At 36.3% G+C, this 24,823-nt stretch overlaps 1 protein-coding gene across 1 annotated transcript; it reads left to right on the top strand.

Annotated features, from left to right (window-relative positions):
• Positions 1-16,702: 16,702 nt before the first annotated feature.
• Positions 16,703-18,226, top strand: LOC126708300 (uncharacterized). The gene has a single exon (XM_050408102.1). The coding sequence runs from the start codon at positions 16,703-16,705 to the stop codon at positions 18,224-18,226; it is 1,524 nt and encodes a 507-aa protein (XP_050264059.1).
• The last annotated feature ends 6,597 nt before the right edge of the window (positions 18,227-24,823 follow it).

Below are 24,823 nucleotides of genomic sequence, written 5' to 3'. Positions count from 1 at the left end.
ACCTATACTTGATAAGGCGCTTGAACAGCTTTCTCAAATCTAATAAATGATCCCTGGCAGTGTGGGATTTGGCAATCATGTCATCCATGTAAACTTCAATCTCTTTATGCATCATATCATGGAACAAGGTTACCATGGCTTGCTAATAAGTAGCACTAGCATTCTTTAAGCCGAATGGCATGACATCATATGCATAGGTTCCCCAATGAGTGGTGAATGCAGTCTTAGCTTTGTCTTCCTCAGCCATTTTGATCTGATTATAGCCTAAGAACCCGTCCATGAAGGAAAAGAACCTGTTAGTAGCGATATTATCGATCAGGGTATCGATATGTGGCAATGGAAAGTTATCCTTGGTGCTAGCCTAGTTTAAATCCCTATAGTCGACGCACATGCATACTTTCCCATCTTTCTTAGGCAAGGGAACAATGTTGGCGACCCAATCTGAGTAGGTTATCGCGGTAAGGAAACCGGCTTTCAACTGCTTTTCTACTTCCTCCTTGATCTCAGATTTCATCCTTTGAAGGGCTTGCCGCACTGGAGGGCATTCTGACTTAACTGGAATTCTGTGCACGACAATCTCAGTATCCAACCCTGGCATATCTTGGTACGACCAAGCAAATATCTCCTTGAACTCTTTGAGTAGTGCTATGAGCTCAGGCTTCATGTCTTTAGGAAAGTTCACCCTAACCTTGACGGGTTTTTCATTCTCGCCTTCGTCAGCAAGGTTAATCACTTCAGTTTCTTGTATGTTGGGCTTAGACCCTTCGCTCTCTGTGTTTAGAGCTTCCAAAATATCACGAGGCAAACTCGCAACATCCTCTAATCCTTCAACATCATGATCCAACTCTATTGTCTCATTCACATCATCAATATCCTTGTTATGGTAACAAGACGATGTACCTGCTTGGGAATTAGAATAGATCCTATAGAACGGAACATATACAGAGAAACATAAGATAATTTGCACACACATATTCATAGGAAAGCAAATAAAGAGATAAATGCAAGAATTTCCTGAATAATACGCTGGATAATTTCTGTGGGTCCCAAGAATTTGTGGCCCTGGCCCATTTTTACATTGGGGCCCAAGGCCCGAGCCGAGAAGGGGTATAGCCGAGGATGTGTAATAAAAGTCCAAGTAGTCTTGAGACATAGCCGAGGATAATTCTGTCCTCGGCATATCCGAGGTCCCCCTGAAAGAAAGGGCAAGAATGGTATAAAAACAGTTTTGGGAAAAACCTAAAATATCTATGTTAATAGAGAAAGGGGCACTGGATAGTATAACAACCAAAGACAAAGGGAAAGCTGCCATTACTGCCATTGAATACTCTGCACCTGACAGAGCCATGCTCTTCAGCTTTTACAACCACCCCCAACCACTTTGGGTATGGGCTGATGGGACAAGTATCAGTCTTGGAAAGTCGAACCTACACGTGGACGTAGGATAAGGGATACAGGCTAATATAAAAGGAGAAGCAAGCAATCCGAAAAAAGGGGCTGGGAAAAAAGGCCAAGAACCAAAGCCTCCCAGACCGCCTCAAGGAGAAAGACTCCTCGAGCGAACACGGTTTAACTCTGTATGAACACCACGACTAACCACCGTCCAGTGACCAAGGCCTAGCCTTTCAAACCCATGCTTTACAAATGATGTTGTTTGGGCCTTTTTACGTGCGAACCCAATATCATTTTGGGTCGTTACAAATTGAGTCCTTACAATTTCATTAATGGGTTATAGATAAGGGGAGAACAAAGTTCATGCCTGATAATGATAAAAAGGAAAATACTCTTTCTTTCTTTCTTTTTTTTGGGAAATAAATTGGGGAAATGCAAACAAGGAATGCAAAAAATAGGAAATAAACATGCAAAATAAACTAGATATGCTATTCCAACTCTTTCAGGCAATTGGAGGACCCAACCACACGATGATGGAACACTTCTTACTCAATCGGTGTAACCACAAAGCAGGGCTCGATGGTCCAATGGCCTACTATCTCACCTGGCATATAGGGCCTAATAGTAGAAGTCAGATCACCCTTAGGGGATATGATGGCATTTACTGAGAATTCTTCAGGGCATAAGTGAATGAGACAAGCTAGATCTGATTCCTCCTCGCATGATTCCTGTGCCATTTCTGATCTAATTACCCTGGTCGAAGCTGGAAAAGTGACCCTAATGTAGGGAATGGACATCCCTTGGCCAGTGCACTTCCTTTTCTTTCCTCTGGAAGTCTAGAAAAGTTCTTCATCGAAAGGGTTGTACCCCAGACCGAAACCTCCTTTGTTGTCCGGGAGTTCAATCAAAGCAGTCTTCCCGTGTCCTATAGCACCGAGGCCTTGGCCTAATTGATAGCCAAATTTGAGCATCTCCATGGCAGCCATTAAAGTAGCAGAAGGCCATGCTGACTCGAGTTTTGAAGCTCTGGAGATCATGGAGACTAGCTCGAAACTGTGGAAAGTTACCTCCGAAAAGGCATTAGCACCAAGGTAGGGGACAAAAGTCTCCTTGAAGATAGTCAGGGGTTCTTCAGCCATAATAGTGATCAACGGATCCTCGGAGGGGAACTTGAGCCTCTAGTGTAGGATAGAAGAAACTGTCCTTGCAGCATGTAGCCAGGGCCTCCCTAGGAGCATATTATATGGGGAATCCACCTTGAGGACTTGGAAGTTGACCATGAAAAACATGGGGCCAATTCCAATGGCTAATTCGATCTCGCCTTGCACCTCCCGGAGAGTGCCATCAAAGGCTCTAATGATCATGGTGGTAGGGCGAATAAGAGAGGTATCCATATTCAAACGCTCTATAGTAGACATCGGGCAAACATTCAGGGCTAATACATTGTCAATTAGTACTCTGAAGACGATCATATCTTCACACTTTACCGTAATGTGTATGGGAAAAATATGCTCTCTACCTTCTCGTGGTAACTCATCATATGTAAAGGAAATCTGGTTGGTGGCCAACACCATTGAGACCATACCCTCAAAGAAAGATTTTGTGACACCCGTAGGAGCATATGTCTCTTTCAAGAGAGCCTTGTGGTGGACATCAAAGGATAGCAATAGAGCCAAAATGGAAATCTGAGCTGGCGACTTGTTTAGCTGTTGAATCACACTGTATTCTGAGTTTATGATAATTTTCAAGAATTCCTCGGCTTCTTCGATTATGACCCTATTCCTGACGGGTTCGGCTATACCCTTGCCAATCTATTTCCTTCTTTTTTCTAGCTCCTCAAGAGTATAGCAGCGGCCACTCCTAGTAAGCCCAAATAAACCTGAAGAGATATTGGAGCAGACATCCTCTTTTCCAATTCGAGTGGAGTTTAAGGACACATCATATTTCCATGGGACACGATGGCTATCTTCATAAGGGAACAGCTTCGGCATGCAAATGATAACGCCCTCTTGAGTTTGCAAATTGGGTGCTCTGAAGAACATTTTCAGATTAATAAACATCGGACTTGGCAAAATGGCTTCAAGGGCTTTTAAGCCGGATACCCCAGAGATTCCTAAGGCAGGCTTTGGCAGAATAAGAGGATCGAAACCTTGGACAGCAAGGACAATGGCGGTTCCCTCCTAAACTAATGATGAAGCCAGCCCTGTGACTGCACGTAATGCAAGAAACAAAGGAGTGAATCCCTCAATGGCTGGTGGGGCTTGCCTTTTTTCTAAACCTAATAACCCTGAATCTGCAGGTGATTCTATGATCTCCTTAATGACTACTGAAAAGAGAGGTGCAGAAGTAACCTTTCCAAGGCGTTTTTGTAAATATTTGTCACAATCCTTCCTCGAACCAACTAATATAGCATTGCAGCTAGTTCCTGACTAGGTAGCTAGAGGACATAGGCTAGCTGCCATGCAATCATCCCTTCGTACAGTTTCCCTTTCAATCCAGATAATACCACGATCAACTAGACTCTGAACCTGTGCTCAAAGCACTTTACAATCAAACAGGGCATGTCTATCTCCACTGTCATAGAATGAGCAAATTCCTTAATCAAATCCTAGGGTTCCCATACCCTTAAGATCAAGGTGGCTCTCTTAAACCAAGGCTAGAAGCAGGGCCTTCCATGGGAATGATGGTGAGGAGAAATCTGGAACCTTTTCTTCCATTATGATGATGGCATTCACATTCCCTTCCTGATGAGGAGGCAAAGGATTGGTTATGATATTTGGAGCGGCTGCATTATTGAACTGTATCAACTTGTTCTCTATGAGATCCTAGACTCGGTCCCTCAAATAGTAACATTCTTCCAGAGTATGCCCCTCGGCCCTAAAATGGTGTTCACACTTCTTGGACGGATCAAAGCTAGGTGATGGAGGGCCTTCTCTAGGCCTAAAAACATTGGGGTCACTAGCTTCCTTTCCAGCAAGTAAGCATAGAGATCTGCCATGGGCATGGGTAACAGAGTGTACTTTCGGTTTTCCTTCCTCAGTGGACAAGGTGGGTCTGGTCTCCCTCTCTGATTAAAGGGTCGGCTAGGTGCTTAAGTAAACTGAACCTATTGCTGATAAGGTCTAGTAGTTAGGGTTGCATAAGCAAAATTAATACCCCTAGGCCTTTCTAATGTATTGTCAATCATATGCACATCGGCTTCCTTAGTCTTGTGCGGCTAGCTCATGCCACCTCTAGGCATATTCTTGAAAAGACTCCACATTTTTCTTCTCTATTCTCATAAGGGCCGTGTGGTCGAGAGCTATTTTAGTGTTGAACCTGCAGTATTCCAGGAAAGCATTGGCCATTTCTCTCCAACTAGAGGTCTTTTCCAATCTCACATACCATATGGCCGCAGGGCCAGTCAAACTATCAAGGAAAATCTGGTAAAGCAGAGGATGATTATCCCCATAAGGAACCATCTTCCTATAGAACATGCGCAAGTGCACACAAGGATTTCTAGTTCCATTATACTTGACGAACTTTAGTGCCTTGAACTTGGGAGGCATAACGACCTAAGGAAAGTTGGTCAGACTGTCTAGATCAACACTTTCATGGGCGCTGGAGCCCTATATGATACGAAGCTTCTCAGCTAGAGTTTCCACTTGGCTCTTGACTTGGCCATACCCAGATTCGAGGTTCTTGTCCTTAGAAGGATCCATTTCTTGGTCATTGCCTTGAGGCGGTATATTGTAGCCCTGATCCTATCCTGGTGGGGGCTAATTTTCATTCTTGGTTTAGGGACCTCCTTGACTATGACCGGAAGATTTTTATCCCCCTCCTATAACTAGCTATTACACCATACACATCAATTCTGACATTTGCTCTTTCATCTGAGCGAACTCGACAGGACTTACTTTGGGAGTCGAAGGCCTACTGGTAGACATCTCTCTTGCACAGGACCTAGTGACGATGGGATCACGACATGGTGGTAGCTTAGATTGTTTCTTTTTAGCAATCTTTTGATCTTGAGAAACAAAAGAAGGTGAAAGAAATGAGGTGCATTCAACAATGTGGAAACACAACACCAAAATCAAGTTAGTTTATGCCCTTGCTATTTAACATGCACCTACCATTTTCAAAAAAAATTGGCTTTTGCGCCCTTGATAGGGTATTTATCATGGTGAGTTTCTACTATGATGCAAGATTAATGCACAGGATTGGCAAGTAACCAAAACTTTCATGACATGCTCATAATGCGGGAAGGACCCTTCTTTTGATTACATGCTTGTACAAGATTCACTTTTACAATGCTAGGTTCATTGGCTCCAACAGTGGGCCTTTTACAATACAGGTAAATGCGACTACAAGGAAAAGCTTGGCTTCTGACAATGTGGACTTCTCAGGGAAGCTCTTGGACACTTGGATCTCTTTGTAACTTGGATAGTATGGATCTCTTGGACCTTTGGATCTCTTTAAGGACTTTTTGGCAACTTGCACCTCTTGGCAATTTAGACAGCATGGATCTCTTGGACCTTTGGATCTCCTTAAGGACTTAGGTCTCCTAGCAATCTTTTTTGGATCTTTTCTAGGAAAGCTCTTGAACTCTCGATGCTTTGGAGTTCTTGACAGCTCTTCGGCAGCGTTTCCTCTTGAACGGAGTTTTCGCTACTTGACACAACTTTTAAATCTTTACACAATTAGGTGACAGGACCATTCATTGTATGCATGAACACCCTTGTAGGGTTGTAAACCCTTAGGGATAGGGTATAATCTAGCATGTACAAGCAATGAGGTTGCTTTACCTAGGGGTTTAATCATGGATGTTGTGCAAGCAGGATAGAAGGAACCTAGAATAAAGCACAATTTCTTTAGCACAAGCAAAAAGGGCACACCTGTTACAAAACACTTTTCCTTGACCTCTAGTCCTAGAAGGGTATCCTTTCCTAGGCTTGGATGTTCACTCTTTGGGCTTTACCTAGTCCTCATGGGGCTCTGGGCTTGATCTAATCCTCATGGGTTAGACATAACTAGGCAAATTGTGTGCAAAGGCTTAACTTAGGTTGTTCCTATCCTAGGGGGACTCAATTGCCATACCGCTCCCTTCATGGAAGTTGTGGGGCAGGAAGGATCGAAGGGGCCTTTTCAGCTACTCCTGTCCACCTATGGACCTAGAAGTGCCTACAAAGTCAGCCTCAGATCTAACTATGGGTAACACTACCGATGTTTGTGTCTAGGCATCTGCAAATGGGGTGATGAAATCCCCAAAAAGATGTGACTACGCCAGCAATGCGGAGCCCAGGTTTGACTCAAAAAGGGTGTATATGTCATGCCATCCTTAATGAAAGGGAAAGACTTTTTCCAAACACAGTAACCATATATATATATATATATATATGAAAGCAAATAAAGCTGCAATGGAAATTAAGTTTTGCTACCCTATGTTTGCATGTGAAGGAAAGCTGTAAAGCATGTAAGGAAAGCGATAAAGCCCCATGTGAAAATACCTCAAAGCCTCCCTTTCGAAAAAGGAGTTTTTGGAAAAAGATTTTTTTTTTCACTCTTTTGAAAATAGTCTACTAAGATATAGTAGAAGCCTTTTTCAAAAGGAAAGCCCCGGAGGCCAATGCCAATTTCAGTGTTTTTGAAGGCCAATGTCCAAAGATTATGGTTTTATCAAAAGCTCTAAAGGCTAAACTCTCATATATCCCCAGTGGAGTCGCCATTTTGTCGACGCCCAGCCTTGATTGGAGCAAAAAACCACCGTCGTCAAGCTTTCATTCGACCACCAACCATGGCGACACTCCCGCGCGCACGGGGCTCGTTGGAGACCCCTCTTGATTGATTGGTGCATGGTGTTTGTGTGGAGCTTCGAGTGCTCTCTTTCTCTCAATGGAGGAAGGTATTTGTCTACCTTTGGGGGTGTGGCAGGAATCTTGGCCAAATTTTAGGTGAATTACCAAAGGTAAGTGAAGTTGCCACCAATCATTGGGTTTTTCTAAGGTGTGATTGGTAAACTGTTTCTAGTTGATTTTATTATTGATATTAGGCTAAGAAAAATTGTATTTTTCCTAATCTAATGTGGATGGCAAAAAATCTTGATTCTTGAGTCCGGAAGTTTGGTTTCGTGTGGGGAAAGTGTTAGGTACCCCACAATGCTTGTCCAAGGACAGTCCTTTGTTTTGATAAAATCTTAATTTTTGGAGATTGGCAATAAAAACATGGTTTTGACATTGGCTTTCGGGGCTTTGCATGCATGGGGGCTTTGAGGTTCGGCTTTTGAATGGGTGTGATCCCAATCTATGCTTTCCTAAGGCATTTAGGCAAAGTACCAAATTTCCACAACGAAAATCCGACGACACGTCACCTTACTTTCACGGCAAAAATTAAGCATCGCTTTGCCTTAGGTGACATGAACTATGACAATCACACTGGAAGGGGCGAGTAGGTATATATATACATACATCGTGCATAATGTAAGCACACAGAGCAGGAAAGTAAATGCCTACATCCCTAGAGCATGGCCCAAATATATCTACAGGAAAGTAAACAGGGGTCGTCATACTCTAGAGATGAGGACAAATGGTACATGGCATGATATACCTAATACAACCCATCTAAGAGGGAAAGGAGGGTGGAAGGGAGGGGGTTTAAAAGACTACATAACCAAATGGGAGAAGATAGACCCCTAAATCTACTGAACATAGCCGCTTGGCTTATATCCACATGCTCGCATCCTCGCCGTTTTTGCTTGCACCTGGGAGACTGTGTCTTAGCTCCATACGTCCTCACTCCATGTGTGTACATGCAAAGGCAAAGACAAGGAACCAGCAGACAAGCAATGGAAGGAAAAAGATGCAAAAAGCATACGAAAGAGGCATAAAGCAACTAAGCATGATAGACATGGCAAGCAAAGAAACAAGAAAGTAAGCAAACAAGTGAGAAGGCAAACAAGCAAGAAAGCAAACAAAAGGTGGTGTCCACGAGGGACAAATGTAGGTTTGTATCGGATGTCCATGACTTCATTGTGCTAAAGCATGGACAACACACTAGCAAGCAAGACTCATGCATGAACATGTAAGCAAGCATGTAAAGATGCATAGAAAGCTAACAGGTGGCACCAACAAGCATGGTAAGCATATCATTGCACGGAGCAGAAAAGGGGAAAGGTATGCACAAAGCAACCGGCATCATGGTGATGCATCCCAAATGGTTACATCCGAATGAGGCCTTACGAGCGTCAGATGTAACCAAACAAGATCAAGCCCACGGAGGTCACCAAACATGGCAAAGCCTAAAACTAGAAAGGCTAACACAAGCATAAAGCATGGAAGCAAGCAAGCATAGACATGCAAAATAGGAATGATCCAAACCCTTTGATATGGGCCAAGGTGTATGGATGATGACAAAGACCATAGGGTCTAGATCGGGTCTGAACCAATAGGCCGAAACACAAGAAAATGCGATTAAAAAAAAAAAACAAAACAAAACAAAAGGGCTATAATAACACATGGCATGACGAACAAGTTCTAGGCCTAAGCACATAAATAAGGTGTGAAGCACCCAAGCACATAGATGATGGCATAAAACATGTAGAAAACATCGATCTAAGCATGTAAACACACCAGTCTACACATATAAGCATGGAAATATGCATGTAGACATGTAAAAGTAAATCTAAACATGTGGATGTAAGCATAAAAGCATGGAAGAACACAAATCCAAGCATACAAGCATGTGAAGGCATAGACATAGACATAGGCATAGGAGCATAGAACATGCATACAAAGATGTAGATCTAAGCAAGGCATAGCCGAAGACATAATATCAAGCATGTGAGCATGTAGACCCAAACATCAACGCATGGGAAAGAGAAGATCTAAGCATCTAAAGCATGACATAAAGCATAAAACATGTAGATCAAGACAAAAAAAAAAACATCTAAACAAGCATGGAAGAACATGGATCTAAACTAAGAACATGCTAGGAGCAAGATAAAGCAAGAAACATGCTAACGAAAGCAATAAATCATGTTATTAAGGCATAAAAGAGCAAGATAAAAGCTAGATGAAGCTTTAAAGAAAAGGGGGTATGGATAGTAGATAAAAAGCTATATCCATACCCCTTAAACCTCAAATCCAAGGTATGCAACCAAGGAGAGGAAGATGGAGGGTATGAACACTACCTTGTATTTTTGGTGAAGAAAAGAATCAAGAAGTTTTGATGTTTTTTTTGTGTTTACAAGATAGGAGAAAAGCTTAGAATTCATCCAGGCAGAGAGCAGGCAGCTAGGAAGTTTTATATATATATATATATATATGGAGGGTGCCTGGGGCCTTTTATAGCCTCGGCACGATTTACAAGGCAACAGCCCTTCAACGGCTGCCTCCTTCAAAAGGCCTCAGATCGAGTTGATCTTGGCACCCTTGAAAAGATCTTGACTTCTTGTTTCTGAAAAGGTATGGAACTTGAAAATCCAACAGTCGGATCAAAAGTTTTGGCTCTCGGAAGTTAGCGGTGCATCGATCGGTGCATTAACCCAGTTTTCGTGATATCTTGGCCGTTCTAACTCCAATTTCGGCCCTTGAATATTCGTTGGATTGAGAATTTGATAATCTTTGCAATGGTGTTGGTTTCAACTAGTTCTAATAGCCAGATCAAAATTAGGGTTTTCGGGGGCCATTCGAGGTCAACTCCAGGTCAAACTAGGTCAAAATTGCCAAAATCTCCGAGAAGCTCAGGTTTGATGTAAAGCTATGAAAAGTGTTATTCTGTGAGGATTTTGACCTCGTTTGACCTTCGGTCAACCCTAGGTTGACCAGGAGCATTTTGGTCATTTTGTCTGAAAGAGGCACTTTTTTGAGTGCTCCGGTAGGTTGACCAGGAGCATTTCGGTCATTTTGGCTGAAAGAGGCACTTTGAGTGCTCCAGTGTTCGAACGGGTTGCACCACGTCATTCTAGATGTTCTGGCGGCCCTATGGAGAGAAAATAACATTTTTGGATTTTTCGGGTCCGGCATGCAAATCAGCAAACAAAATACAGTATCAACACTATCTCATCTCCTCTTTAAAAAATATTTTTTTCTCTCTTTTTTTCTCTTCTCTTTTTCTTCTCTGACCAACCCGTTTCTCTCTCTTTTTTCTCTTTTTCTTCTCCAAGCTTCTCATTTCTTCTTCTCCAAATCTCTGCCTCTCCAAATCTTTGCCTCTTTCTTCTTCATTTTTTTTTTAAATTTCTTAAGCTATGGTCGAAAATATGTCTCTCTCTCTCTCTCTCTTTTTCTTCTTTCAATTTTTATTCTCTCTTTTATGGTGGTGATGGGTTTTGTGCTGATTGTGGCTGGGGTGGTAATGGGTTTTGTGAACAGTTGTGGGTGTTGTTGTAATGGGTTTTGTGGCCACTTATGGGTGTGATGGTGATGGGCTTGGTTGGCTTTAGTGTGGTGGGTTTTATGGCCAGTTGTGGGTGTGGTTATGATGGGTTGTGATGGGTTTTGTGGTTTTTTTTTTTTCCCCTCGATGGAGGTGATGATGATGGCTGTAGTGGGTTGTAGGTTGTAGTGGTGGTTTTTTTTCTCTCTCTCTCTTTTATGGTGGTGATGGGTTTTGTGTCAGTTATGGGTGTGGTGGTAATGGGTTTTGTGGCCGATTGTGGGTAATGTTATGATGGGTTTTGTGGTGTTTTTTTTTAATTCTAGTGGTGGTGATGGTGGTGGCTAGTAGTGGGTTGCAGGTTGTGGGTTCTTGTTTATGGCTGTGGCTGGTGGGGCGACGGTCGTGGCAGTGGAGGTGGTTGTTACTGTTGGTTTGGATTTTGTGGTGGTTGTTTATCATTATTTTAATGAATTATTTATATTATTTTAAATGAGTTGCTAAAAATATAGATGCTTTGATGTTGGGTGTTTTGTAAAATGAGTTGTTAAAATGAATAAAGTTGCTTTTTAAGTTGCTAAAAGTTATAATTTTTAGCTCCCTTGCTGTAAATGCTTTTAGCTCATGAATGAGTATTGCTATCATCATGTATTGTCATCAAAAATACTAAGACAAAGAACTACTTCCAACTTTTATACTATTATTATATCAAAGCTACAAACTTCTATTAAAAAAAGATACTAAATTTACAAATTAACATGATAATTTTTTTTTTTTTTAGAATAGATATGGCAATAAATATGATCAGTGAAATTCAATCACCTAATAAATAAATGTTTTATACTCCATTTGATTTGAAGTAAAAATTTTCAAATGTGAATTATTTTACATGTAAAGCATTCCAGTAAAATATTTTCAAGTATTTTATGTGACATATAAAATTTTTCAAGCATAAACTATCAAAATCAACAGCTCAACCACCAGAGCCGCTAATGTCGAAGGTTCAGTGACTTGACCACCATTCCAGCAACTCTGACAATAGGATCGTTGGTAGCCAACTGCCTGTTGTCATTCTTGGCAACCTAACTGCCTACACAAGTGGTCAAATTGGCGTCTCTGACAATCAGACCATTGACCTAGCTACTAGATTGAGTAGAGGGTCATTATGTGTTTTTGTAAAATATTCAACTAAGTTTTTAAAAGGTAAAATGTTTTACAATTTTTTACCTTTACTTTAGCAAAAATTATTTTACAAGTTTGACCACATTTTACATGTAAATAAACACCTTAAAATATGAAAACATTTTACAACAAATATTTTATTTCAAAACAAGCTTAGCGTAATTTGCTTTTTTTTTCTTTTTTTTTTTAATATTGGTAACACATCATTTTTGTAAGCTTTGTGTAGTAGTTCTATCATCACTTTATCATCATATACTATACTAGCCTCATTACACGCGCTTTGTGTGTACGATGAGACTTTTTTTTTTTGTTGGTCTAATGTCATAATTTTTCTTTTTTTTTTTTTTTTGATAATTTTGTTTTGAAGACATGGATTAGTAGGAGAGTGTCCTATTTTGTAGGCATTTTAAGTGGACTTTGAGACATACTTTTACCAGGTTATCCTTAAGTTTTTTGCCTGTTAAATGTAAGATTTAATGGTATTTCTAGACCACATAAAAGTTCAGTCCAAATAGGGAAATCCTCTTATAAAAAGTATTAGCCTCTGAGCACGCGCTCACACGCATGCTCAAAGGCTTTTCTATTTTTTTTGGGTAAAAGATAATAATTTGCATATATTATAATTTAGATATATATATATATATATATATATTTCAAACAAATGAAAAGGATAAACATTAGAGATAAGTAGTAACTGTAATATTTTTTTTTAACGGAAAAAAAAAATCATAAATTTTAAGAATTCTCTTTTTGAATTCAAAATAAAATTTGTTATTTGATTTATGACCATATTTCTAAATGAAGTTATCCTTCATTAATTAGGGTATTTTTGAACCATATAAAATTTCAATTTAAAGATGAGAATCCTCTTATATATAGTATAGATAGATATGGATTAGATAAATATAAAAAATGGGTCTTAGATTTTTTTTTTTTTTAATTTTAAAGGAAGGTCTTAGAAATTGTGATTGGCGAAGTAAATACCCTACTTATTCTTTCTAAAAAACAATCTACCTATTTGTCACCTATATTGCTTTTAATAATAGTTTTATTATTAACATTTGAGAAATACTATGTCCACAACATTTTCATAGTACTTTTACAACAAATCACAAATGGTAAGTTTTTACTTGCTGTTACAAATGAACAAAAAAATAATTTAAGTTGTGAATTCAAATAAGAACCAATAACAATTCACCACTTAGTATTTGTTATAAAAATATTGTTGATGTAGCACTTCTCTTAACTTTTTTATTACCCCGATAAAATTGAAATGAACTAGATAGAATGCAATAAATTAGGAGATCATGTTGTGTGTTTGTCATTTTATCTCATTATTTTTGCTTTTCTCTATCTAGATATAAATTAATGTAATAATTTGTTATTTTCTTTTTTGTGGTTAACACTCAAATATCAAATTATCAACACGTCATATGATATTATTTATTATACATTATTATACATATAATTTGTACTTATCACTTCTTCTTTTTTGAGAAAAAATTTGCACTTATCACTTAACTGCATAATTTGTACTTCTCACTCAATTATTATAAGTATTGAAATATAAAAAATAAAAATAAAATAAAATAAAATAAAAACCTTATAAAGACTTACATTTATACCATGCAATTATCCTATGATCCAATGAGTAACAATCTTTTCACAATTATATATAAGTAGCTTGTAACCCCATGTCTATGCATGGATATACTTAAAGATATACAATAATATGTATAATATAATTTCTATATATATAATTTAAATACTATTGATAGTCATTTTTATATTTTGTTAACTCTTTAAAAAAATTTGTAAGGATATTATTAGGTATAAAATGTAAATTGTCAATATATATATATAGGCCAAAATGGCCAAATACCACCTTTTTTGGAAATTTTTAGCAAAAAAACACTATTTCGGAAATAAATGGCAAACTACCACTTTTTCAGAAACTCGAGTTCCTCATCAGTTTTGCCACCGTGGCACTGCTGAGCTGGAATTTGTGCGATTAAAAAAAATTATGTGGTACTCGAGCTTGGTAAACTCGAGTTCCATGCAACACAATACTCGAGTATACCAGGCTCGAGTACCTTTTATAAAAAAAATTATGTTTATGTTTATTTCTATGGTACTCAAGCTTGGTGAGCTCGAGTTCCTTTCGAGTTTAGTAAACTCGAGTTCCTAATAACTTTTTTTTTTTTTGGGAGGGGATAATCGACAAATAAACATAAACATAAAAATAAGTAGCTTTTTTATGTTTTTATTTATTTAAATAGAAGCATTGTAAAATATAGAGATTTTAATTTCAAAATACTTTTTTTTTATTTTGGGATAATCAACAAATGAAACATAAACATAAAAATAAGTAGCTTTTTTATGTTTTTATTTATTTAAATAGAAGTATTGTAAAATATAGAGATTTTAAACCTAGACCAAAGAACCACCAAAATAAAAAATTGAGCGGCGTTGTTGCTGTACTTAAATAAGTTGTGACAAGCAGGGACGGACCTAGGTAGAAGACTAAGGGGGCCCGGGCCCCCCCTGGGCCCAAAAAAAAAAAATTTAGCAAGTAAAATTTTTCCAAAAAAAAAAAAAAAAAAAAAAAAAGGGCTTGGGCCCCCTGAAATTTTTGCTCCAGCCCTCCTCCCAAAAATCATGAACCCCCCTTCCCCTAGCCCATCATCCGGCCAACTCAGAGCAGAGCCCATAACCCATGTCAATCCAAAAAAAAAAAAAAAAATCTCAGCTCTCAGCAGTCCAAAACCAAACGGAGAAAGCAAAAAACAAAGGAAAAAAAAAAAAAAAAAAAAAGGAAAGTGAGAGACTGAGAGGCGAGAGTTGCGAGCGAGACAGTCAGACAGAGATAGAGAGTACAGTGATCAGTTCAGAGGCCCGGGTCGGTGTCGCCATGACAGAGAGAGACAGAGAGCGGTGTCGTCGTGACGTAGAGAGACAGAGAGCGAGACAATAGCGAGAGAGTGTGAACTGCAAACCTAACTTCGAGCGAGACCCACGCCGGCGAGAGTGAGACCCACGCCGCCACGCAAGACGAGATCCACTTGCCGCCGCTGCTGCCAGTTGCCGTTGCCCGATCTGCCCAGCCCAGCTTCAAGCCTTCACAGAATCACAATTCACAGGTATTTACTCTTTAACTCTTATCTTTTCCTTCAAATTTCAAAACCTTGTGATCTGAGATTCTGAGAATCGAAGAAACTGTGCTTGTGGTGTTTCTTGTTTGTGTTTTTACTAATGAACTGAAGTTACTAAACTGATTTGGTGATTTGAATCTGTGCTGCGGCTGCTGCCTGTGGTGTTTTTTTTTTTTTTTTTTTTTTGGATTTTTGGCTTTGTGAGTTGTGACTCTGTGTTTGTGACTCTTGCATTATATAGATAAAAGAGATAGATAGAGAGAGTAGAGATTGTAGTGATAGTCAGATGATTTTTTCTTTGTTGACTGGTAGTTGGACACAATAATAGGGAATAGGGAAAAGTGGAGTTGCTGTTGGGCAACAGACAAATGACAGGGGGGAAAAATGTAAAGTTAAGAAAAGTTTTTGTTAGTAGTGCTTGACTGTCTGTAGTGGGATTCATTGGGTATTTGGGTTAGTGGGTCAAGAAGATGAAGACAAGAGACAACACAAAGATACAAATGACATAAAAGACATAAAAAAAGGAAGAGACAACACAGAGACATAAATAAAGGCAGTCCAAACACAAAGACATTAAAGGCAGACCAAAGACAAAAAGAAAAAAAAATAAATCATATAATATAAAAAATTGTCACACAAATTTAAAAAAAAAAACGGTAATTCTTATATAATTTTTATTTTATTTGTAGATCATGAAAAAATCAACTACAATGCTTGATTTTCTCAAAAGAAAAGGTTCAACTTCAAATTCTTTCGAAGTCAACGTGGAATTGCCAACAACTAATGTTGCTATTCCAATTCCAGAAAATGTGGATGTTCCAATTCCGAAAACTGCGGATGTTCCAATCTCTCAAACACAATTTCAAAGAATTGACCTTGATTCTTTGGATTATGATCTCGGAACACGCAAACAAATATGGGAATATCATGTTAATCAACGTGATGAAATTCGACGGGCTTACATTAAAAAAGGTCCGCACCAACCTCCTCTAGAGACATTCAAAAAAAGTGGAAAGCGCAATCGTAGCTTTCAAGCTTCTTGGTATAGAAATAATTAAAAATGGCTTGAATATTCTCCTACAACAGATGCAGCTTATTGTCTACCCTACTTTGTCTTTCATAATCCAAATGTGGTTGTGGGACACAATACATTCATTGTTGGTGGATTTAGAAATTGGAAAAAGGTTGGGGGCAAAGATTGTTCTTTTCAAGTTCATATAGGAAAAGATCCTAACTCAGCTCATAGAGTTGCTGAGCAAATGTGTAAGGATTTGATGAACCAATCACAGCATTTGCAAAGGGTAGTTGATCATTTCACTACTGAACAAATTGCAAATAATCGGTTGCAACTGAAGGCCACAATTTTTATTGTCCGATATCTTGCCTTTCAAGCTATAGCTTTTAGAGGTTGAGATGAAAGTTTTAGTTCATTAAATCGTGGGAACTTTCATGAATCATTGGGTATTGTGACTTTTTGGAATGAGAAGGTTGCTAAAATAATAGAAAAAGCTCCAAAAAATGCAACCTACACATCACCTAGGATTCAAAAGGAAATTCTACATGTTTTCTCAGCCAAAGTGAAGAAGGCCATTCGAGAAGAAATTGGTGATGCAAATTTTTGCATAATGGTTGATGAAGCTCGTGATGAGTCCATGAAAGAGCAAATGGTTGTGCTGTTTGGATATGTTGATGCAGAAGGCTTTGTGAAAGAACGCTTTTTTGGGCTTATTCATGTTGTTGACACTGCAGCTTTGACTCTAAAGAAGGGGATATATTCTTTGTTATCTCAATATTGCTTAGATATACAAAATATTCGAGGGCAAGGATATGATGGAGCAAGCAACATGCGAGGTATGTGGAATGGATTACAAGCTTTGATTTTGAATGATTGCCCATATGCTTACTATATCCATTGTTTTGCACATCGCTTACAATTGGCATTAGTAAAAGCATCAAAACAAGTTGTTCCCATTAGTCATTTTTTTCTTACATTGCTTTTTTTGATCAAAATTGTTAATGCTTCATGCAAGCGCAATGAGCAATTGAAAGTTGCCAATGTTAATGAAATAGCATGTTTGATTGATCTTGAAGAGCTTGAGACTGGAAGTAGACTTAATCAAATTGGCACTTTACAACAACCTGGAGAAACACGTTGGAGTTCACATTTTAGATCAGTTTCTAGCTTATTAAGGATGTTTAGTTCAACTGTTGAAGTTTTACAAAATATAATTGATGGTGCAATTGATGGAGAAAATCGGGCAGAAGGAGAGTCAACTTATAAAGGTTTAGCTTCATTTGAATTTGTTTTCATCTTGCATCTTGAGAAGGAAATTATGGAGATCACTGATAAACTTTGTCAAGCTTTGCAAAGCCAATCTCAAGACATTTTAAATGCCATGCATTTAGTTTCATCTACTAAAGCACTTATCCAAAAATTTAGAGATGATGGATGGGATGGCTTACTCACCACTGTAATATCATTTTGTGAGAAGCACCGCATTGATGTCCTGCATATGAATGCTCATTATGTTGCGAGGCGAGGTCAAGCTCGTAATCAACAAGATAACGTTACAAATGAGCATCATTATCGAGTAAATATTTTTTATGCTACAATAGATTCTCAACTACAAGAACTAAATTATCGGTTTAATGAAGATGCAATGGAGTTACTTAGGTTTAGCTCAGCTTTAGAACCTCAAGAGACATTAAAATCTTTCAGAATTAGTGATCTTTGTTTGTTGGTAAAGAATTTCTATCCACAAGATTTCACAGATTATGACAAACAAGTGTTGGAGAAGGAGCTTTATCGTTTTGAGCATAATGTAGTCCAAGATCCAGAGTTCAAAAAATTGAAAAGTTTATTTGAGTTGTCTCAATGGTTAGTGCGAACTGGAAATTCAGAACACTACAAACTTGTTTATAGAATGGTGAGACCTGTGCTTACTCTTCCAGTTTCTACTGCTACTACAAAGCAAGCATTTTCAGCTATGAAACTTGTCAAAAATGAACTTCGAAACAAAATGGAAGATGACTTTTTGAATGACTCTTTAATGTTATACATTGAAAAGGATATAGTTTCGACATTTAGTTTGGATTCAATAGTAGATGATTTTGAAGATTTGAAAGAGCGTCGAGTTCCCTTTTCATAGATGATTGTATAAAGAAACAATAGTGTTTCGTATCTTTTGTTTTTGTTAGTAGATTGTATCTTAATATATTAAGAAACAATGATTTTTGGGTATTTGTTTTGGTTGATAGTTTATTAATACTATATGGATGCGTATTTGAAAAAAAAAATTTGCTTATCTCCGGCCCCCCCGGCTTAAAATCCTGCGTTCGTCCCTGGTGACAAGCAACATAAATTGAGCGGCATTGTTATTGTATATTCGTATCTGCTTACTGCATTCATAAAATCTATTTTCTACATTAACTAAAACTGTTCATTATTTTCTCTTAAAAATTGTTCACTGTTTTCTACATAAACTATTTCTAGCATTTTGCGTAAAATTATTTTCTTTTTCTATTCACTATTTAAAAAATTTTTCACTACTTTCTTATAAAACACTTAGTGAAATCGTGTTTTCTAAATTTAAAAGCCAAATCTTAATGCTTTTTCATGTTTGAATTTCACAATAATCGAATCTATTTTTCTGCATTGATAAAATCTGTTTCTACATTAATAAAATTTGCTCTCTGCACATCATGTTTACTGTATATTCGAATATGTTTACTGCATTCATAAAATCTGTTTTCTGCATTAATTAAAACTGTTCATTGTTTTCTCATTAAAGTTGTTCACTGTTTTCTGCATAAACTTTTTCTACGATTTTGCATAAAATTATTTTCTGTTCAGCATTATTTAAAAAATTGTTCACTCTCTTTTCTATATAAATTATTTTCTGTTCACTATTTAAAAAATTGTTCACTGTTTTCTCATAAAACACCTAGTGAGATTGTGAGTGTGTAAAATTTGAATTTGTTGAGTGTGTAAAATTGTGAAAATTGAATCGAAAATTGAAGAACATATCAAATTGAGTAAACTCAATGGAAAATTAATTACATTAGATGTACAGATTGTCTAAATTTGTTTCCAAATTTGAAGTCGTCAAATGTACAAAATTGTGAAAATTCAATTTAAAACTGTGTACTAATGTACAAATCATCCTGATTTAATGAATATTTCAAAATTGTTGTACGTACAAAATCATGAAATCTTAATGGAAAATTGAAATTGTTGAACATACCAAATCGTGAAAATTCAATGGAAAGTTGTGTACATTAGATGTACAAATATTCCGGACTTGTTGAGAAATTTGATTTCGTTGAAAGTACAAAATCGTGAAAATTCAAGAGAAAATTATGTACATTAGATGTACAGATCGTTCGAATTTGTAAAAAGCAAAATTTATTCATTGAATGTATAAAATCTTGAAAGTAAAAAATCAAAATCGTTGAATGAACTAAATTTGAAATTGTGTACTAATGTATTGATCATCTGAATTTGTTGAAAAATTCGAAATCGTTGAATGAACAAAATCGTGTAAACTCAACGGAAAATCAAAGAACATACCAAAATTGTTGAGCGGCACATGCAACACTGTGAACATTAGTGTAGAAATGGTGGACAGCTCACCCCCAAAATTGATGCATAAACTTTCAAAGGATGCTCGACATTCTTGAAAACGGTGCATTACAAAGGGTTGCATATCTCTGTATTCACGTGAATGTGGATGGGTACTTCTGGTCAGGGCTCAACAGTGCTGAGCTGTTGAGCAACACTTGTAGAACTGTTTATTATCTTTGGTCATTTTCAAGGATGCTAGTCAAAACGCTCTTCCCATAATCTATGACTACTGGTTAGAAGTAATAGCACATGGTAAAGCCATCTTGAACCCTGAAACTGAGCTGACAAACAATCACATCTCATAAATATGTACATTAAAAGCATCACTTTGCTCTCAGAACCATCACTCTTACAAATTAAGCAGCCCCACAAAACACTAAAATATTTCTTGTAATCGTAGCCAATTACTGTTACGCTGCAGATTTTGAGTACATATTTACTTGACAGTTCGATCAAACATCATGGTCATATACCTTTGATTATGGGAGCTAATGGTGGACAGACTACTACTCATCGGTACTAATTTCCATACCACCGACAGATTAACTTGAGTTAAATTTACCTACTCAGGTTACTTTACCATGGTTCATTTCACCTATAAAAGAGACAAACTATGAAGACAGAAGACAAGTTTCTAAGTTTCTAAGTTTCTAAGCTTTTAAGTTCCAAGTTTTAGAAAGCCTTTTGTAATAGCCTTCCCTCTCCCTCAGGAAGACTTTTGTACTCTCTCCCCCTCTTGTAATCTTGTAACCTTTCTCTTCAGAGAGTTTTATTTTCAAGCTTGTATCAAAGACAGCAGTTTGTTTTCAAGTTTATTAAAGACTGAAGTTTTTATCCAAGTAAGATTTACTAGTTTCTATTTTCATATTCCATACTCCATTTTAACCTTATTTTGAATATATCTAATTTGCTATTTACTTCTTTATTATCTATTTTATCATTGTTTATGCTTCCATATTACTACTGTGCTCTCTCCTGTGTAGTCATTGGTATTAGAGCATTCGGATCATAAAACACCTAATGAACAGTGAATAATTTATGCAGAAAAAATAGTGACCAATTTTTCAAATAATGCTAAACAAAAAATAATTTTATGCAGAATGCTAAAACTAGTTTATGCAGAAAACAATGAACAATTTTTATGAGAAAATAGTGAACATGATGTAGTGTTTTCAAGAACACTACAACTACCGCCCACATCTTCAAATCTCACTATGACATTAGGAACATTTAAAATCCTATTCATGTAGTGTTTTTCCAACCTGTATTGACATGACAAGCCCTACTAACTGAAATTATAATGCTTGGAACATGAAATGAGGTTATAAATGCACCACAATAATGATCTTATTTCTACCCCACTAAATTCGTAGATTGATTAAGTTATGAGTCGCAACGCCTCAACATCAAATCATACAATGCGAAACAAGTTTGGATCTACTTCAACAAATGGATTATCACAAGTTCCAGCAGATCAACAACTACAGACATACACAGACCACTATGGAGGGAAATGGGTTGGAAAGAAGAGAGATTTCCTTAATATGTCAATATACACGTACGAGAGTCTTGGAAGCGTCGGGCACATCATGGTTGGCAAACCTACAAAACATAGTACAGATACCACCGTAATAGAGTTCACCATAGCAGAACCACCATGGTCAACCCTATACGAGAAGAGGTGTGAGTTGGAGGTATATTGTCGATGGCACGAGTTACGAGTTCCTAAGGCACGCTCAGTCGAGTTACTTAGAGATGAACCTGCCAAAATACTTGCTTGTCTTGAACAAGAGAACAATCAAATGCAAAGGCGATTAGACCGTTTTCATGCAATCCAAAAAGCTAGGAAGCATCTAAAGGGGAAGGCGCAAGAACGAGCCATCAAGTCTATTAATGAAGTTACTACGTTAGATGATGAAAGAGATATTTTAGACTTCTCAAATTCAAGCAATGATGATTTCCAAAAATTTCTACCTACAAACATTAGACGTTGTTGTTAATGTCTACACGTTCTGTGCAATACAAAATGTTGTTGTTAATGTCTGACACCTAATGTAATTAATTTTCCATTGAGTTTACTCAATTTGGTATGTTCTTTAATTTTCAATTGAATTTTCACGATTTTACACACTCAACGAATTCACATTTTTCAACAAATTCGTACTATTTGTACATCTAATGTACACAATTTTTCCTTGAGTTTTCACAGTTTTGTACATTCAGTGAATTCAAATTTTAAGCAAATTCTTACGATCTGTACATCTAACGTACATACTTTTCCGTCAAATTTTCATTATTTCGTACTTTCAACGAAGTCAAATTTCTCAACAAGTCTAGACTATCTGTACATCTTATGTACACCTTCACGATTTGGTACGTTCATTGATTTTCCTGAATTTCTACATTCAACTAATTCGAACTTTTTTACAAATTCGAATTATTCGAGGCATTTACCATTATGTGATTTATACGAATCATTCATTTTTCTTTCATGGAGTTTGTCCACTATTCATATAGTTACATATTTAAAAAAAAAAACACAAAAACCATTTAAGTGCAATAACTGCACCAATGCTAAAAATAGTTTATGCAGAAAAGAGTGAACATTTTTATGAGAAAACAGTAAATAGTTTTAATTAATGCAAAAAATAGATTTATGAATGCAGTAAGAAGATTTGAATATACAGTAAACATGATGTGCAGAGAGCAAATTTTATTAATGTAGAAACAGATTTATCAATGCAAAAAAACAGATTCGATTATTGTGAAATTTAAACATGAAAAAGCATACAAATTTGGCTTTTAAATTTAGAGAACAAGATTTCATGAGGTGAACAAATTTGGCTTTTAAACAGTGAACAATTTTTTAAATAGTGAACAGAAAATAATTTATGCAGAAAAGAGAGTGAACAATTTTTTAAATAATGCTAAACAGAAAATAATTTTACGCAAAATCCTAGAAATAGTTTATGCAGAAAATAGTGAACAATTTTTATGAGAAAACAATGAACAATTTTAATTAACGCAGAAAATAGATTTTATGAGAAAACAGTGAACAATTTATGCAGTGAACAGAGAATAATTTATGCAGAAAAGAGAGTGAACAATTTTTTAAATAATGTTGAACATAAAATAATTTTATGCAGAATGCTAGAAATAGTTTATGCAGAATATAGTGAACAATTTTTATGAGAAAACAATGAACAGTTTTAATTAATGTAGAAAACAGATTTTATGAATGCAATAAGCAGATTCGAATATACAGTAAACATGATGTGCAGAGAACAAATTTTATTAATGTAGAAACAGATTTTATCAATGCAGAAAAATAAATTCGATTATTGTGAAATTCAAACATGAAAAAGCATTCAGATTTGGTTTTTAAATTTAGAAAACACGATTTCACTATGTGTTTTATGAGAAAGTAGTGAACAGTTTTTTAAATAGTGAATAGAAAATAATTTATGCAGAGAAGAGAGTGAACAATTTTTTAAATAATGCTGAACAGAAAATAATTTTTTGCAGAATGCTAGAAAATAGTTTATGTAGAAAACAGTGAACAATTTTTATGAGAAAACAATGAACAATTTTAATTAATGCAGAAAACAGATTTTATGAATGCAGTAAGCAAATTCGAATATACAGTAAACATGATGTGCAGAGAACAAATTTTATTAATGTAGAAACAGATTCGATTATTGTGAAATTTAAACATGAAAGAACATAGAGATTTGGCTTTTAAATTTAGAGAACACAATGAACAGTTTTAATTAATGCAGAAAACAGATTTTATGAACCATTAGGGAGCTCTAACTTTGTTATCCGATCAAACAAAGCCTTAGGGAGCTCAGACCATGGCCTCCAATCGCTATTGTCAACCATTTTTTTCTTCTTACTTCTAGACCCCTTGAGATTCATGTCACTGTGCCACCCTCGCAGTGCCATGCCTACCTTCCCACAAAGAGAAAATATAGTTTAGATTGTGCATATGGTTATACACTCATAATAGTGGCTTATTGTTTTATCCCAATTTTCCACATTACATGCTTCGAAGTTTGTCAAGAGGCAAAGTATATAACAAATTTGATATTGAAAGACTTTAAAGAAACAAAATATTTGGTCAAGAACCTGTTTCGAAGTTGTATGTGAAAACTTAAAACCCAAGCTACCACCTTTATTTGATCAGGTGGATGTAGTTTCTGTTTTTTTTTTTTTTTTTTTTTTTTTTGGTTGGTTGGTAATTTATGTTACTTGTGACAACTTATTTAAGTACAACAACAATGCCACTCAATTTTTTATTTTGGCGGTTCTTTGGTCTAGATTTCCTGCCATGTATTTCGTGGCATAGATTTTTGGATAAACCCAAAAATGTTTAACTTTTTAGATAAACTAAATAAGGAGTAATAATAATAATAAAATGTAATAAAGGGAGATTTTCAATACATTACGATTCATTGTATTCAAATCATCTCTAATTTCTACTCATTTTGTCACACTTGTTCTACACTTCTACATGGTAGACTGTAGGTGAAGTAGAAAAAATAGTGAGTTTATTAGAAAGTGATAAACAACCAATCACAGTCTATCATTGTTGGATAATTTTGACAAAGTGTGTGTCAAAATAGATTTTATCAATGCAAAAAATAGATTCGATTATTGTGAAATTTAAACATGAAAAAGCATTCAAATTTGGCTTTTAAATTTAGAAAACACGATTTTTCACTAGGTGTTTTATGAGAAAACAGTGAACAATTTTTTAAATAGTGAACAGAAAATAATTTATGCAAAAAAGAGAGTGAACAATTTTTTAAATAATGCTAAACAGAAAATAATTTTATGCAAAATCGTAGAAATAGTTTATGCAGAAAACCGTGAACAATTTTTATGAGAAAACAATGAACAGTTTTAATTAATGCAGAAAACAGATTTTATGAATGCAGTAAGTAGATTCGAATATACAGTAAATATGATGTACAGAGAGCAAATTTTATTAATGTAGAAACAAATTTTATCAATGCAAAAAAATAGATTCGATTATTGTGAAATTCAAACATGAAAAACATTCAGATTTGGCTTTTAAATTTAGAAAACATGATTTCACTAGATGTTTTATGAGAAAGCA

Source organism: Quercus robur, chromosome 12 (genome assembly GCF_932294415.1).
Source record: "Quercus robur chromosome 12, dhQueRobu3.1, whole genome shotgun sequence".
NCBI lineage: Eukaryota > Viridiplantae > Streptophyta > Magnoliopsida > Fagales > Fagaceae > Quercus > Quercus robur.
The sequence above is the reverse complement of the archived record's forward strand: the minus strand, read 5'-3'. Positions and strand labels throughout refer to the sequence as shown.

What these genes read in the sequence shown, in the direction of transcription:
- LOC126708300 (XM_050408102.1), top strand. Translation starts at nt 16,703, where the DNA reads ATGGTTGATGAAGCTCGTGATGAGTCCATGAAAGAGCAAATGGTTGTG.